Genomic DNA, 18,139 nt, shown 5'->3' on the forward strand with positions numbered 1-18,139 from the left:
GAGCTGAAACAAAGCAGCTCTTTAGCGTTTGGAAAGTAGACTGAGCCTGCTAGGACCAACAGAAACGAGTTTTGGTGGAATTTAGGTTCATCAGTGGGGCGGCGGTCTGACTGAAATGAACAGCCTCTAAAAACTGGCAAATCCCAGAAACCGCTGGACCGCTTTGCAGGAATCTGTGACTGGCCAAATCGCAACTCCCTTTACCATGGCCGGGTCCATCTGGATACCGTCGGGTGATAGGACGAACCCCAGGAACAGAACTGACTGTGCATGAAACTCACACTTCTCCACCTTGACGAACAAACTGAAGCACTCTCCTGATATGCTGGACATGGTCATGTGAGTTACTAGACAAAATGAGGATATAATCAAGATACACAAAAACAAATCGATTGACCATGTCACGCAGCACGTCATTGACGAGTGCCTGGATGATGGCCAGAGCATTGGAAAGGCCGAAAGGCATGACCAAATATTCAAAATGCCCCATAGTCATGTTAAAAGCTGTCTTCCTATCATCCCCCTCCCTGATCCGAACAAGGTGGTAAGCATTGCGAAGGTCCAACTTCATGTAGACAGAAGTTTCCTGCAAGAGTTCGATGGCCAAAGACATCAACGGCAAAGGACAACGATTCTTTACCATGATGTCATTCAGCCCCCGATAAACTATGCAGGGACACAAAGAGCCGTCTTTCTTCCCCACGAAGAAGAACCCGACCCCAGCCGGAGAGGAAGAGGGCAGAATAATACCGGCCACAAGAGAATCGGCAATATACCTCTCCATGGCCTCCTGCTCAGGGGCTGAGAGTGCATACAGATGTCCCCAAGGTAGAAGTGCCAAGAAGGAGATTAATAGCACAGTCGTACGGGTGGTGTGGAGGAAGAGAAGCTGCCCAAGAATTACTGAACACCACCCTCAAATCGTGGTAGACCTCGGATACCCTGGCAAGGTCCACCGGCTCCTCCTGCTGCTACACAGAACAGGACACAACTGGAGATTGAGCAGAAACAAGACAATGAGACAGACAGAAAGAACTCCAGGACAACACAGAACTCTCAGCCCAATTCAAGTGTGGATTATGGGTTACCAGCCACGGATGTCCCAAAACCACTGGAGCAGAGGGAGCGTGGAAGATGTAAAATTGGATCTCCTCAATGTGGTTCCCAGAGATGGTGAGCTGGAGAGGTGCCGTGATGTGGGTAGCCGTAGTGAGAGGAGTGTCACAGAGAGTATTGGAGGTGATGGGTTCTTCCAGAAGAATCTTGGGAAGAGACCATTTAGCCACTAGATTGGAATCAATGACGTTACCCTCTGCCCCAGAGTCCACCAGAAAACACACAGACACACAAAAGGAACTGGCAGATAAGCCAGAACTGTGACAGTAACACCCAGAAACATTATGGTAATGAGAATTTGGTGTCAAAATATATTTAATTCTTATGAAAATAATCTCACAATAATGCAAAAAAAAAAAAGAAAAGAAAAAAAACCTTAATGATCCTAATATTATATTTATTTATTTATTTATTTATGATTCTTTTGATTATTTGGGTGAAAAATTACCCCTAAAGAAAACCGATGGCCATTATGAACCAGATCTTTTCTATATTGTCAAGTAAAATGGAGAAAATAGCTCTGTCCATCTCAGACAGAGGCCTACAGATAAAATAATGCCTTCCTTTACAATTTCCATTCTTTGTATCAGAGAGTTCAGAGGGGACACAGAGGTGTGATTTCTTCTTCCCCTCTTACCATTGCAAGTTCAGTGCGGAAAACATATCAATTGTGAAAGTGGAAAATTGAGTGTGATGTGTTGTTTGGAAATCAAAGCAGTCACAATGAAAATGCAGGCTTCACTCTCTCTTTTTTGTGTTCCTCCCCTCTAACACACACAAATTTTGCCAATTGTCAACAGAGAAAAAACTATTGGCGCGTAGCACTGACTCGCGGATTGTTGCCCTTTAGAGAAACATTGGCAGCTAGAGATACACAGTATGGTTAAAGTCTATTATCAGTCATTTCTGAAGAAGAAATTACTAAAACATGTGGAAGAGGATGCGTTTGGCTGCACTCTTGGCATTGGTGTCTGAAAATGGTTTCAAAAGCTAATTTCCTCTCACAATGCATCAGACTCATATTGAAAGACCTGTCGCAAGTCACATACATACTACATACACCTCTTAATTTAGCTTGCCTGTTTAAGAGCCCTGTGTTTATTGCACTCGGTCCAAGCCAATTTCTTTAGCAAGTATGTTCATTTCAAAAGAATTCAAAGAAAATTAATTGTGCCCTCTGATAGGGCTGTGTATTTGCATTCATTGTTTGCAGTGTTTTAGTTAAAGGAATTATCCACAAGTTTTGCACTGTAGATTCAAAACAACCGGCTCATAAGAGTCATTCGTTCGGAAATTGGACTACACTGGTTGCATTGCACAGTATGTTTCATGCTGTAGATTTAGAATTGTCTGAGTATTTTCATAAAGTGTTCTGTTAGTAATTGAATCCAAAAGTCAAGAAAAACATTAGATTCCAGTATTTTCACATCAGTCCACTCATTCCACTGTGATGCAGGTACCTGAATCAACTTTCTAAGAGGCTAAAAGTACACTCAACTTTACTGGGCATCTGGATATAAGTTCAGTTATAACATGCATCATTTGATCAATAACTGCTGCCACGATCAACAGAAATTGTCCATAAAAGTCTCTTTTTAATTAAATTCTGTTAAGCGCCTGCTTTCCATGGGTTAATTAACAACTTTTGTGAAATAGGTGCAACCTATAATATGCTTAATAATCCTAGAAAGAAGGCATGTTTGCGCTGAACAGAATTACTATTACTTAATTTAATTTCTATTTCAGCACATTTAGGACCTAATTAAACAGGACTGCAGGTGCTTAGTGAATAAGATGCAGGTTTTGCACTGACATACTATTCACAAAAGTGGAGTAAATGTATAGTGAATTTGCCTTTCAGTCTCTACTTATTATTTTGAACAGACTGTCTTGTTTTGTATATTTAACAGCAGAGTTTAGAGATAGAGAGAGCCTTGTACACCAGTTTTGGAAAGCTCCCAATAGATGAACATTAATCCACTGGATGCAAATGCATGTTGGCAAAGGAGCTTGCTCTGGAGGAGACTCTCTGCTTTGACTAGCAGCTCAGCATTTGTCTGTAGATGCTGTGATCTGTGATTTTGGGGAAGATATTAGACCGATACTGTCATCCGCTTTGTATCAGTGGCAATGGCCCTTAGCCAGTCTCAGCAGAAATAAGTATTTTTTTTTTTTATCAAAGGAAACACTAACAGTAGTATGACAGTATCGTACTTATTCAGTAAGAACCATGGTATTACCTTTTGATACACTCGCCATACCATAGTACCACCATAAAAGTGGTACATATTTTCAAAAAAGGCCAACAGGCTTGAGTAGGGCCCACTTACAGTATAGGAAAGAGAAATCACCATATGAGATGTCTTTAATATCTCAAAAGTTGTTTAAATCTGCAAAAATCAAACGTCAGAGATTTAAAAATCTCAGCGTTTCTCATCAAATTCTTCCAAGACCAATTTATTTGAGCTACGCTATCCACATTTATTTAAGAGCTCTATACTCTTACTAAATGTCAAACATTTTCTTATTTGTGTCTATTTTTATTTCTCCTAGGAGAAATAGCTGAAACAAAGTTGAAACTTCAATGAAACTTAACTGAGAGCGCCTTTAAGTCTCATGTGCTATAGAAAACCAGCCTGTTAGCAACACATTTTCCTGGGCAACTTTAGTATATGTGTGTAATTGTCCAAATAATGACATTATTAGAGAAGTATTCTACGTTTGTTGTTTAAATTGATACTAGAATCATTTCATTTCATTTAGCAGCACAAGTTCAGCAAAACATTTTTGATGTTCTGCTTTGATTGTCTTTAAAACCTCAAATCTCTCTTTGCATGCCTCCTCTTTACAAAATTGCACTTCAGGAGCTGAGAACTCAATAAGGCAGTAAATGAAGGTAGTTCAGAGCCATGATTAAAAAGCTAAAAAGGTTCATTTAGCATTGCTAACAAGACTTCCCTGTGCTAGCTTCGACCTATAGCTTGGCCCTTCCCGCACTAATGCACTGCACCTAATTCAGATTAACAGCTATGTGGACGAGGCCCAGGGACGTCAACACTGAAATTGGTTTCTTCCGAGGATGAAAAGGTGGCAAGGGGATATTCCATACAGGTCAAACAGTGGCTTTCTAAAACCACAAGGACTAAGTCATTTAAGTCATTCTTAATGTTTTAGCAAATCGTCAGTGTTTGTACTTTAAATTGGAAAAATTCTGTACAGTATCTGAATTGGAAAGGAGGCTTTGAATGTTTAATTCTTATTCCTTTGGCATTTTTTGTTCTAAGACTGTTGTTCCCAAAGTAAGAAGGTCAAAGATGGCATGTCTATTATTGCTGTAACCTACAGCAAAAGACCCAATTACAACACTCTTACAAGTGAAATACCAATTAAACTGATAAAAAAAAAGGGTTGTATAGATTCTCTAATAAGGTGCTCTTTGAAATTCTGTTGTGTTGGATTTTTTGCATTGCATATGTACTGTATACTAGATACTAGATCCAACCTGGTCTCCTAGACTTGCGTTACTATACCTACATTTTTGCCAAATTATTTTTACATGGCTCAGTGTACATATAACGGCAGTTTAATGGTGAAATTAACACTAGAGGTGCTACAACAACAATTAATTTTATTCACTTTCACACAAATCACAAAAAAAAAAAAAAAAAAAAAAAAAAAAGATTTTCAGTTCGTAAACACTTTATGCTGTTCCTCACAAATGCTATGTTATGACATAAAAACCCTTTTACTATAGTGCATGACTTGTAAGATGATTTTAACATTTGCATTACAAAACCAATTACATTTGCAAGCTTGTTTGAGGGCGTTAAATTGCACTGTAGCTCAGCTGATTGAGCGCTGCGCTTGAGATGCGAAGGACAGGGGTACAAGTCCTGAAGAGCAAGCAAGTCGATACGTACTGTAGAGCGAAAGTGTCATAAAAGCACCACAAAATGACGTGGTTGCTTCAGCCATTCCGTTTTTCATCTCACCGTTGCTTTTTATGACTCTATCAGTTAAGTTTAGGCTTAAGGCTCAGGGTAGGGTGGTAGATATTGTTGATGTAAAACTTGATAGAGCATTAACCTTAAAGTTTAAACACATCAACGTTTAATTTGCTTTTAGTGCCACACAATTAACCTCAGAGCTGCTGCAATATGTGGAATGAACCACATAAAACCTTTTTGCAAAAAAGCCACAGTTACAGTCATTAATGAGATCAGCCTGACTAGATCATATGACTTGTGAGTGGGGCTTTGACTTGAGCCAGTAAGCATTCACCTAACAACCATCAACAACACCCACCATGATGCCAGGGTGCTGTGGGTGGTTGCTATGGCATTGCTATGTGGTTGCTAGGGTGTTCTGGATGGTTCTAAGGTGTTCCTGGGTGGATGCGAGGTGGTTGCTTACTGGCCCATGTCAAAAGCCCACCCCTGAGTCTCGATGATGTTCTAGATTTGGCTCAGGTCCCTCCTACATTGTAAGTCTATGGGATTTTTATCGCTTGTTTTATCAACAGGTAAAAAAGTCTGGTTGCTTAGAAAAGCAATAGCACACTTTTTCTCTATATCGATAATGCCAATAAAGCAAAAATGGTGCGGGTCGAGTTACACACCAAAGTTTAATGCTTAGGGTTAGGGGTATGTTCAAAACCCAAACAATAAACATGAACAAAGATGTGATGATGTGTGCCTTAGCAAGCACCTCTTATTAGCTGCTATAATTTTGATGATTGTTGGTTATTGGCATTATGATTTCCGTGGATTAGTTGGTCACTCATTGAATTTAGTTTTAATGGTCTTGGTGTTTTTTTATTTTGTCAATTTAGACAGAATAGACCCTGAAAAGTCTCATTTTCTGCATCTCTGTCCTCGAGCCACAAGCTCATCAAAAGCATTAGCCATGTTTGTGAGGTTTAATCTGCTTTGTGCCAAGCAATTCTCAATCTATTTTAAAACAGGACAGTTTTACTAAAAAACTGCTTGACTGCACTAAGATTAGTCATAAAAAATACATCACTTCTGCACTCACCCTATAAACGACCCAGATGCCTATTTAATCAGCATTTCTTTGTGTCAGCTGTCTATGTTTTACAAGACCACTGTTGTGCTAACTGGTTGTCTTTTTAAATCATTTCAATAAAGAGTGCATAAAACATTCATCCTTGATTTGTGCCGAGAGCACTGTGTAAAAACAAAACACAGGTTTCCACTGAGTAAGTATTTGCACTTGGAAGATTGCAAAAGACGTTGGTGCGTCAGTACACAGGCGGCTGTTGGCATGTTAAGTAGCCTACTAGTGCAGTCTATAAAAGCCAGGAGTGAGCAGCCCACCTGGAGAAAGGTCCAGCGCCTGAGGAGGAAGTTAAGGACATGTGAATTAGTCCATGTGCCAGAGTGCTATTTGAGGCAGGAATCGAGGAATTGAGGCATTGGCACAGAAATGGGTTGAGTGATGCTGTGTCAACATGGGCAAATTGATTATTCTTGATGGTTCTGCCTAAAAAAAGTTAGGAAGTAGGTTATGTAAGAAACTATAAGAGCAGTGCGTGGTGAGTTTATTTCCACTCATGAGAGACACCGGTCATCAAGATTTTAAAGAGATCATATCCTGAGGAATCATGTTTTCCTTGATCCTTTTCAATAAAAGAGCTTAATGTACTATACTGTAACTTTCAAAACTCAAAACTTGACCTTCCATTCAAAAAAAAAAAAAAAAAAATACAAAAATAAAAGAACCTTAACTGCAAAAACAACTCTGATGTTAGACATATGAGTGTATCAACACATAACCGGCTACATTTAAACTTCAATGACACCTATTTGGTGATCAGAAACTTGGCCTACCCAGTTACAGTGAGGTAATAAAGAAAAAGGTACTATTATAGTAATTATTGCTATTATAATAAGTAAGTTACTGCTGTTCCTAACACCAAAAGAACGAACGAGAATATTAAAGGCCTGTTCACACCAAATCTGTGACGATTTTGCGAGACGAACCTCTGACTGAAGGTCTATTCACACTGAGTCCGTAAAAAAATGAAACTAAAAACTACTACTACTTATACTACTCTCTTGTCCGCACCTTCAACTGTTAGAGATTAATGAATGCTGTTAAAGCATTTATGTACCTGATTTGGTATAACTGTTTCATTATGTTCTTCCCATGGTGTTGATGCATTTTGAGGAGTATATAATCTGTGATTTTTTTATGTGAGTGAGTTGAGTAAAAAGCACTGTTGGATATGTATTTGCACATGTATTTTGCTATGGGTATATTACAAATGGACATCTGAAGCCAACTTAACAAAAAAGTTAAGCAGACTTTCAAAAACAGAATGGGATTATGTTTGCAGTACAAAAGGTTCATGAACTGCAACTATTTATTTTTAATTATATAATTTTCAGGGGTGTGTATTAGCTGCCATATGCCGGTGTTTGCCAGTTGATTAGCGCCACCAACACTCTGGATTGAGCAGCTGCAGCGACTGACATAAAGCTCTTATCTCATTGGTCAGTCAGTTTTCATCGCAGTCTGAAGAAAGAGTGTTTTTTTTACGAAACACTCTCCGTAAAAATTTTTTTTTGTTGTGCCCGATGTGCATCGCACCATAGGAATGCATTGTTGCCATACAAAAGCTTGTTCGGAATGAACATTCGTATTTCGAAAAAAACATACTTGGTGTGAACAGGCCATAAAATGTGTAAAAAGGATTGAATGTTCATCAAACCTTGTTTCTGGCTGTGTGTAGCACCTTCCGCTCTGCATATCCTTCTGAAGGATCCCAATGTTAGAAACGAGTGGCTGAAGTTTATTGTTAAAAAGGTCCCTGATCAAATCAGACTGACTTTTAAGGAGTGTTCCATATTCAGTACAAGTTATTTAGACACATACCTCGTTTATTTTAAATAAAAGCAAAAAATGTGATTAGCGTAACAATTACAATGGAAGTTAATGGGGCCTGTCTATTAATTTTAAAATGCACACTGTTTCAAAGGTATAGCCACAGGACCTAAACAGTGTATACGTTAACATGATTTTAGTGTGAAAAAATCAGGGATTTACCAGTGTTACAGCATTAACCAGATTACAGGGTTTACTAGCGTTATGTTGTCATGACAGTTAAGTTGTAATATTTTATATATCTTTACACAGAAAAGGTAGTAAGCATTTTTATCACACAAAAAGTATTAACATGTATAATATGTGTATTTGGATGGTTATGGACTGGCCCCATTCACTTTCATTGTAAGTGCTTTACTGTAACAGCAAGTTTTGCTTTTTTTATTTTTTTTTTAAACGAGGAACAAGTAAAAAAAAAAATTTGACGTAATCAACATTATGCCACATATACTATCCACTGAGCTTAACTTGTATTGAACTGGAACATTTCCATAACTTTTTGCAGCACTTTTTGCCAATAGCAAACCCACAGCTTGTAACTTTGCAGACCAAAGCATTGCTGTTTCTTTCACATGCGAAAGGGAAATTTCTGAAATGCAAATCAGCAAATAACAGACCATTTAATTCTAATGGTCAGAGAGAGGTTAGAAAATGGACATGGAAAACTAAATTTATTGGTTGTACAAAGCCGATCAAACAGTGAGTGAAGTGACATCAAGCCATTTCCTGCCGAGTCAGTGTTCAGAGAAGTAATGTTCTTTTTCAAATCATTTTCTTCTGCTCAAATATTTGTAACTGTTACTGCATTAAAGTTTGCTGTTCATGTTTAATATGTGTTTTCTAGAAATCACAGTGTGATTACAAGTTTACTGAGTGCTGCTTATAAGAATTTATGCTTTATTCTGACTGTAATGGGAATGACATGAAATCTGTACACACAAGTACACACAGAGTTTATGTTGTTACATTTAAGACATGTAAATTGTATCTGTGTAAGTCTTTCCAATGGATATAGCTTGAATTAAGACTGTTTCCCTTCTTAACATGCTAAACAACCTCGTTCTTTGTGCAGTGAAATAAGTTGCTCCTTGCTTTGAAGATAAACATATTAAACATTAAAACTCATTAATCGAAACTGCTGGCAATAAAGAATGGCTGAGCGTGTTTGCGAGGCTCAACTTTAAGATACTTGCATTGAGATCAATCCTTGTTCCCAGACGCATCCTCAATTATTTAACATCTCCTTAGAAACCCAGCATGTATTATTCACATGTATGGAATCTAGATTTAGGCCTTCCTATTGGGAATGACATGGCAGAGGAAGAGGGTACACAAAACAACAACATCTGTATAAGTGTGTGTACTAGTCTGCGCATGTGTGCTTGGTTGTGTTCGAATTTGTATGCTACCATACTATTACTTACTATTTATACTGTACATTATGCTGTATGGATACTTTGCGCAGTATGCAATGTTATTCTTTGGTTTTAACATCTTTTTCTTTGGACAGTAGTACTTTTTATTTATCCCAAATTAATAAGCAAAGACAACTTTAACTAAGTCATTTGTAAGTTGATTCCCCGAAAACTGTAAACACTTCAAAACTTTGTTCAGCATGACCAGCCTGACATAGTGACACTGGCTCAAACAATGGCATGGACTTGGGACAGTAATATCTGTCTGTTTCTTTAATGGCAGACGGGGAAGTGTTCAGTCATTATTTTTGCAGTTCCCTTTGGTGACGTTTTGTCAAAAATAATTAATATTTTCCATTCTAAATGAAAAAAAAAGTAATATTGCAATTATTTTGAAAAAAATATGAGATTGTGATTTGAACTGTGATATGATAAAAATACAAAGTAACTAGTAAATTATTCCTTTTTACCAAAATTAAGTTGAAAAAGTGGTATTCTATTCTTCAAGGTGTTCAAACTTGAGCCCTCTTAAAAAAAATTTAAAGAAACTCAGATCTCTGTTATGTCAGTTAAAAATAAATAAATAAAATGTTGAAATTAAGATGGGGAAAAAACATGGTCTCTAATAATAATAATAATAATAATAATAAGTAGTAGTATTAGTTTTTAGGTTTAAAAATGCAGAAATGTATTACTATTATTTATTACTTATTATAATAATAACAATAACAATATTAATTAGTATTATAATAATAATTATTATTATATAATGATAAAATATTTCTGTAATAAATTAACTTATACAGGACATTGCTATGTGGTACAGTTAAACTAACGAGTTCTAAACCCTTGGGCTTTTATTTTGGTGGAAAACTGCAGGAAGTGTAGCTGAGATGATCACAGCTTTAAAATGTGCTTCTCCACTCCTGCCTACAAAATCCTAGTTTCACAAAGAATTTTGTCAATGCTCTTATGTCATGCGAGATGCCATGTGAACTCGGTCCTCTCATGCATCCTCTCGCAGTGGAGAGCGACCAGAACTAAACAATTATAGTGAAAAGGACTTAAATATTGATCTGTTTCTCACCAAAAGCGATCGTATTGCTTTAGAAGACATTAATTTAACCACTGGAGTCATACGGATTACTTTTACTATGACTGTCTGTTATTTTTGGAGTTTTAAAGTGCTAATCACCATTCACTTGCATTGTATGGACCTACAGAGGTGAGATATTCTTCTAAAAATCTTCGTTTGTGTGCTGCTGAAGAAAGTAAGACATACACATCTGGGAATGCATGAGGCTGAGTAAATGATGAGAGAATTTTAATTTTTGGGTGAACTATCCCTTTAAGACTTGTTTAGTAACTTGTAGCAGCCAAACATATTTGGAATCATGCAAATGTGAAAATAAAATAAATCTGGGGCTCTTTAAATATCTTTAGCACACGTTAGCAACAAGAACTGCACTGAAAGTACACCTGCACAAAATGGACTTAATGAATCCAGCACAGAACCAGAAACAACTGAAAACACTGTATTGTGAGCTGCACGTGTGCTCTGAGTATATGTCATACACTACAGACAGAACAAAGCTGTGCACATAAACATTGAAGTGAGCAGAGTGTTCAGATTTTTTTATTCATTTAATTACTGTAAATCACAGCTCTTTGTCGTTTAATAATCGCTTAACATCATATCACAATTTAAAATGAATTTTGATTAATTGTGCAGCCCTAATTTTGGACATAACTGGATGTCACTTGCTGAATTAAACATGCAACATAACTACTGTTTGAAATGTATGCTGTAGCATTGCATAACGCATACTGTCATAGGCCATATTCAGTGTATACTGCTCAGTAGGCTATGCATTAAGCCAACATAGACTTTGTTCCCAACATAGTCTTTGTTGACATAATGGCTTTTCAGCTTACATCTAGTGCAAACTGTATTTACAGTTTGCAATGGCTTTTCATCTTACAGCTAGTGCAAACTGTATTTACAGTCCACTAATTTTGTTTACATCATTTGCAAACACCAGGGGAAGATGATAATCAGGTAATCAACAGAATAACCTGCAATGTGTTCAATGTGTTAAAACTCTAATCCACCCACTTCCCCATACAAACACATAGCTCTTCTAACTGTCTCCATTGTCTCCTCGTCCATACTGGATGCTGGATCTGTGGAACGAGACTGCTGTCTGGCCCAATATGTGCTGAGCCGAAGAGTGTCCTTCACATACAGTAGTTGTGAAATATTATGTAAATTACCCTGTCTGCAGACGGATTGCATCTGTGTGAGCACAGCCATGCTCTCTACCACCAGGCCTGCTGCAAAGAAGGAGGGAGTGGTGCAATATTCAGTGTAAATGAGTGCAAGACCTTGAGGTATTCTCGGAATCCTACATCTGCTTTTCCTCCCGTTTACTGCCACATTGTGATTATCCAGCGGGATTGGACCAGGAATGCAGTACTAGATTGTTTGTTCTGTGCATTTAGTTAAATAAACTGCCCAAATGATAAGAAATGATGATACATAAACAGTCTTGTAAACATACCTCCATGCTACAGCATCCCCTGAGGCGAAATGACAGTATATCGCAAAGAAAAGCAAACAGCACTCACCCTCTTAATTGTAATCTCTATTCTGGTTGGCCACATTAGGAGTATGTCAAAGTATATTTGCCAATAGCACAACTGTGTGAGTCTATTAGCTGTCTCGGTGGACAGTGGCCCTGTATAGCTAGTTTCTGCTGTGAGAACGAGAGGACTTCAAGCTGTCCTACTCTCTAATTTCATTCGATTCAATCAGAGATGTCCAATCAGTCCCGTTCTATAAAATCACCAGTGTAAGACACAACAACAGGGCTCTCTGATGAAGAGGGTTTATAAAAAGCACAGCTGTGTTCCCTGGGCTTTTAAAGGAGTCTGCTCCAAAAGAGCCATGGCTTTGATTGTCCATTAAATATATTGAATTTGTCCAAGTCAATATATACTCAGTATTGTGCAATCTTTTCATCCAATTCATATTCATCCCTCTTAATTACTGTTGAAGTCTCAGGCCCAGTACTGGCTATATTTTGCTTTCAAATAAACATGAAATCAAAATTGACACAATTTACTTAGTAAATATACATTCCTCAACATAAAGCTGAAAACACACGCGCTAGATTTCATCCGTTGTTGTGTTCCGAAATGTGTCCGAATGTAATTCATAGCACAACGCGAGAATGCGTTGCAGTTTCAGTGTTGCAGCAAGGGGTGCTATTGCGGACATTAGTGTACAAAGGTGACATTTGAAACAAGAATTTTCTCTTTAAAGCCAACTACTGTCTTGGCAGAGCAACAGTTTGAAGAGAATATTGCTGAGCAATAAGTGAAAGAGACATTCCTGGGTTCAATCCAAGTTAAGCTCAATCGACAGCATTTGTGGCATGATGTTGATTACCAAAAACAAAATATTTCAAATCTTCCCTGCTTTTCTTTAAAGGTTACAGTAAGGAACTTCTAATGGAAGTAAATGGGGCCTATTTTTGAGGGTTTCATTGAAGAAATATGAAGCTTGTAATTTTATAAAAGCTCTTACATTAATTCTTCTGTTAAAACTTGTGTAGTATTCGAACTGCAAATGTCGTTTTAGGGCTTTAGGGTTTACGGCGTTACGTTGTCATGGTAACAAAGTTGAAAAATTGGATATAACTTATTGGACATAAGCATATTGCTTACGTCTTGTGGCTATACTTTTGAAACAGTGAGTAGTTTACGAATTGGCCCCATTCACTTCCATTGTAAGTGCCTCACTTTAACCAGAATCAGAATGAGCTTTATTGCCAAGTGTTCTCATGTACACAAGGAATTTTTTTGGGTGATAGGAGAAACAAGTGCACACAGAACATTACAGTGAGATGCAGAATATAAAACAAGGTAAGAGTATAAATAGACATACAAATAATAGGACACATAACATAGAATGGCATATGTACATGTGCAAGTGGTAATTTATGTGCAAGGTAGGGGTATGTACAGTTATTGAATTAAATATGTGAATTTACATATGTGCATGAGATATGTATTTACATTATTGCACTATGGGGGAGTCCTGAGGCAGTTTAATTGTTCATGAGGAAAATGGCCTGAGGGTAAAAACTATTCTCGTGCCAGGATTTCCTGCCTCTGCTGAGCCTTCTTCACAATGGAGTCAATGTTGGTGTCCCACTTCAGGTCCTGAGAGATGGTAGAGCCCAGGAACCTGAATGACTCCACTGCTGCCACAGTGCTGTTCAGGATGGTGAGGGGGGGAGTGCGGGGGAATTTCTCCTGAAGTCCACTATCATCTCCACTGTTTTGAGCATGTTCAGCTCAAGGTTGTCGTGACCACACCAGATAGCCAACTGATCAAACTCCTGTCTGTATGCAGACTCACGAATGAGGCCGATGACCATGGTGTCATCTGCAAACTTCAGGAGCTTAACAGAGGGGTCCTTTGCAATGCAGTCATTTGTGTACAGGGAGAAGAGCAGTGGAGAGAGACCAGTGCTAATAGTGAGGGTCCCAGATGTGAGTTTACCCAGTCTCACTAGCTGCTGCCTATCTGTCAGAAAGCTGGTGATCCATCGACAGATTGGGGTGGGCACGGAGCGCTGGGTCAGTTTGGTTGAGAGAAGATCAGGCATGATGGTATTGAAGGCTGAACTGAAGTTCACAAATAGGATCCTTGCATAAGTCCCTGGTCTGTTGAGGTGTTGCAGGATATAATGCAGACCCATGTTGACAGCATCCTCCACAGACTTGAATTGAACTGAATGACCACAAAAACGACCACAAAGACAATGATTTAAACAGCTTTACAGCTCAAATAATACACAAGTTTTAAAAGAAGAATTCATTTTATAAAATTAGAAGCTTTTATATTTCTGCCTTTAAACCCTCCAAAAATTGGCCCCATTCACTTCCATTGTAAGTGCCTCACTGTTACCTCGATTTATGCTTCTTTTAAAGAGGAGTTAACACATACAGTTTAATAGCACAGACTTTTGAAGGTATCTCTATCGCCCCTTTTAGTACAGTACTGAGGTTTGTTACCACATTGGCAGTGTAAAGGCTGCACTTTCATAAAGTATGTTTCTGGCCTTATTTTGCATGATTCATCAATGCATGTGATCAGATTATTTCCTGATGGATAAAATTCTGATTTATAAAGTTTTTTCTCATTGAAAATGCAGTTTCATTTAGAAATATGTGGCATTATGGAAGTAAAATGGGTTGCAAATGCTGTTTCATGTTGATTTTAAACACAGATGCTGATGAGTGCTTTTAAGCCAAGTAAGTGGAAGCTCTGTGGAACCGTGAGTTTGTGTATGTGTGTGTGTGTACAGGGACAGTTATGTGCTTCGATGATTGGGAAGTGCTGTGTTTTGGAGAGACAGAGTGGATGTGGCTCCAACATTTCTGCATGTCCTCATTGCTCTAAAGACCCATTTCCTGCGGCGGTGATTCATTTTGATATAAAGCTCTTGCTGCTACAACACCTGTTTCCTCAATGAAAATAAGCTCACCACCCTCTATCTTTGATCTCTTCATTCGGTCCTGTTTTTATTACTGTCTCTCTTATCCCCAAAATCATAAACATGTTGTCCTCTATAGTTAAAAGATCTGCTCCCTTTTTTATCTCTAATTAACCGAATGAACAACCGACAGTTTTTCATGATGGTTTGTTTGCTTAATAGTGCGTTATAATGACCCTGTGAAATGGCTTGATTGACGTTTTTCCTGTTGACATAGGAAATTCGGGCTGGACATATCGAAATGCTTGGCCTAAGTTGCAAATAGCCTTAAGCTTACATCATAGCCTGGCAAAACCGTGACTTAGGGGAAGGGAGAGCATTTTATTTAAAGGGATAGTTCACCCAAAAATGAAAATTCTCTCATTATTTACTCACCATCATGATATCCCAGGTGTGTATAACTTTCTTTCTTCACCAGAATACATTTGAATGGATGAATTTATGTTGACTGTCTGTGATTTTTGGAGCTTCAAAGAGAAATCTCCATTCAGTTGAATTTTAAGGACCTACTGAGCTGAGATATTTTTCTATTTTTCTTCAAATGTGTTCTGGTGAAGAAAGAAAGTCATACACACCTGGAATATCATGAGGGTGAGTAAATAATGAGAGAATTTTCATTTTTGGGTGAACTATCCCTTTAATTGGACAAAACGCTGTGCTAACAAGATGAGTCATCAAGATTTTTGGTACGTTTTCCTGGAAGACAAAGACTAACACATTTGATTTTGTCAAATTTTAGGAGTACACTAGGAAACTACCTGCTTGTTTGAAAAATTAAATGTGGCGGAAGTGTTGTGGAAACTTGTTTGAAACCAGTCATTATTTTTGCAAATCCATTTGGTGCCACTATATGCCTCCTTTTGTATATAAGTTGACTAATTGATTACTACAGTTGATATTCTAATCAATATTGCTTTCTGTTCTCTTTACAGCTTGCTGGGTTCATCTATGCGTGTTATGTTGTGAAGCTCATTTCAGAAGAGGAGGACAGCTGTAAGTATTTTTTCGTAACTGTATCATGTGATATTGTTCACTTTGTAATGCACGTTTGGTTTGGGTCTTGGCTCACACTCCAATATAATGCATGTCTGAAAATACATTTGTAATGTAGGACATGTCTAAGAGATCACCATGTAAAATTATATTACTGTATGTTTTTAGCCATTAATCGCCATTTGAAAGACTCGTTTAAAAGACTAGATATGACATGAGCTGGTGCAAAGATGCATGATTTGCATTTAAGATTAACCAAACAGGTCAAAGCAACAGGTTTTTATTATTAAGCACCGATTTGGGACATACGCTTTATCTTTTAACATGGAGAGGATTATTTGTTTCCCCCAGTAATGAAGCACAGACATAGACATTGCTCTTAGTGGCAGATCTTTAGCCTAGTTTTAATGCCCCAGCAAACATTTGAATTAAGATTCTGCAGGATCTAAAAGATTGCTTTTATTGATCCCAAACAACCAGCCTGTGGCCCATTGTTTTAAAGGCAAGGAGGAAATTGTTCCATTTGTAATGCTCAGACACCGCATTTAACACTACTGCAGTCACTTTAAGTGAAATTCTGCCTGACATGGCACAATAACCAACAATTATAACCTATTTGCTTTTTTTATATACAGTTTCATGGTGTGGTATTTTAGACCAGTGACATTTCACAGTAGGCGGGACTACCCGGCACAACGCCACAGAAATAGAAACCAAGCTGTCAACAAAATGTCTGGTCGCTTGTCACGGCTGATTAGGACAACAAACAAAAAAAGATTAAGGGGCTGTTCACACCAGCAATTAAATTATTTGCATTATAGGACTCTTTTTACATTTCTGGGTTTAAAATATGAAAGTAAACTACAGCAGGGTTAACTTTTATAGAGGTACATGGAAGACCATAGCAAATAATATTTGTTCCTTTCCCAATTGCTCCAACAGCAAAAGAAAAAATCCTCAATTATTTTTCCATCTTTTCAAAGGAGGATAAAAATAGAGAGTGGTGGATTACGACAGTTAGAAGATAATTTATTGTCAGTCCCTCAGTAGCTGGATTTAAAACTCGAGCAAAACTAAAGCAGCATTGTTGTCTTTTTTATCATTATTATTATTATTATTAATACCAGTGTAATATAACACAAAGTTTATTGATATAATTGTACATTTAATAATTATTAAAAAATTGAACATTACAAAAAATATATATTAGCTAGATTTACCCTGCTAAATTAAGGTGGAAATGCGTCATCACAGTCTGTGAAAAGTATCCATCAATTTGCTCAACTTTGTTGCATCGCAAATAGTCGTTAAGTACATTTACATGCACTTTAAAATTTTGCATTCAGTCAGACCAAAACAATAATTTGCAGACCTCGAAATGCAATTGTAGCTCAGCTTCATCCAGCATGTATACACTTTAATCAAACCACAATCGCCCTTGCTGTTTTGCGCATGCTCCGAAATACAGAGATGATGCGCAACGTAATTTCAAAATGGCATATTTGATGTCCTTCCTTTAAATATTCAGTTATGCATTGGTATGTGTACTTGGACAGACAGATGAAGACTGTAGTTTGACTTTATAATCATTTACAACTAGGCTGATGTTTAATTAATGTGTTTTACCCTGAGACCCTTGTAACTTTTTTCTTTGGAGATGCATGAACTTTTTTGGAAGGTTTCTCCCCAATTTGGAATGCCCAATTCCCAGTGTGCTCTAGGTCCTCATGGTGGCATAGTGACTCGTCTCAATCCGGGTGGTGGAGGACAAATCTCAGTTGCCTCCGCATCTGAGACAGTCAATCCGCGCATCTTATCACCTGGCTTGTTGAGCGCGTTACCATGGAGACCTAGCGCTTGTGAAGGCTTCACGCTATTCTCCACGGCATCCACGCACAACTCACCATGTGCCCCACCGAGAGCAAGAACCACATTATAGCGACCACGAGGAGGTTAACCCAACGTGACTTTACCCACCCTAGCAACTGGGCCAATTGGTTGCTTAGGAAGCCTGACTGGAGTCACTCAGCACGACCTGGATTCGAACTTGCAACTCCAGGTGTGGTAGTCAGCATCTTTACTTGCTGAGCTACCCAGGCCCCTGATGCATGAACTTTTGAAGAATACAGCAACGGTGACAAG

General features: G+C 38.0%; 1 protein-coding gene across 1 annotated transcript in view; it reads left to right on the plus strand.

Moving 5' to 3' along the window:
* The window catches only part of LOC127416076 (sodium/potassium-transporting ATPase subunit beta-1-interacting protein 2-like), a 271,196-nt gene that overhangs the window by 239,089 nt on the left and 13,968 nt on the right, over nucleotides 1-18,139 (plus strand). Inside the window, exon 5 of the mRNA XM_051655196.1 lies at nucleotides 15,937-15,997. Coding sequence (XP_051511156.1) covers nucleotides 15,937-15,997 — 61 coding nt within the window. The remainder of the gene's footprint in view (nucleotides 1-15,936; nucleotides 15,998-18,139) is intronic.

Source organism: Myxocyprinus asiaticus, chromosome 25 (genome assembly GCF_019703515.2).
Source record: "Myxocyprinus asiaticus isolate MX2 ecotype Aquarium Trade chromosome 25, UBuf_Myxa_2, whole genome shotgun sequence".
Taxonomy (NCBI): domain Eukaryota; kingdom Metazoa; phylum Chordata; class Actinopteri; order Cypriniformes; family Catostomidae; genus Myxocyprinus; species Myxocyprinus asiaticus.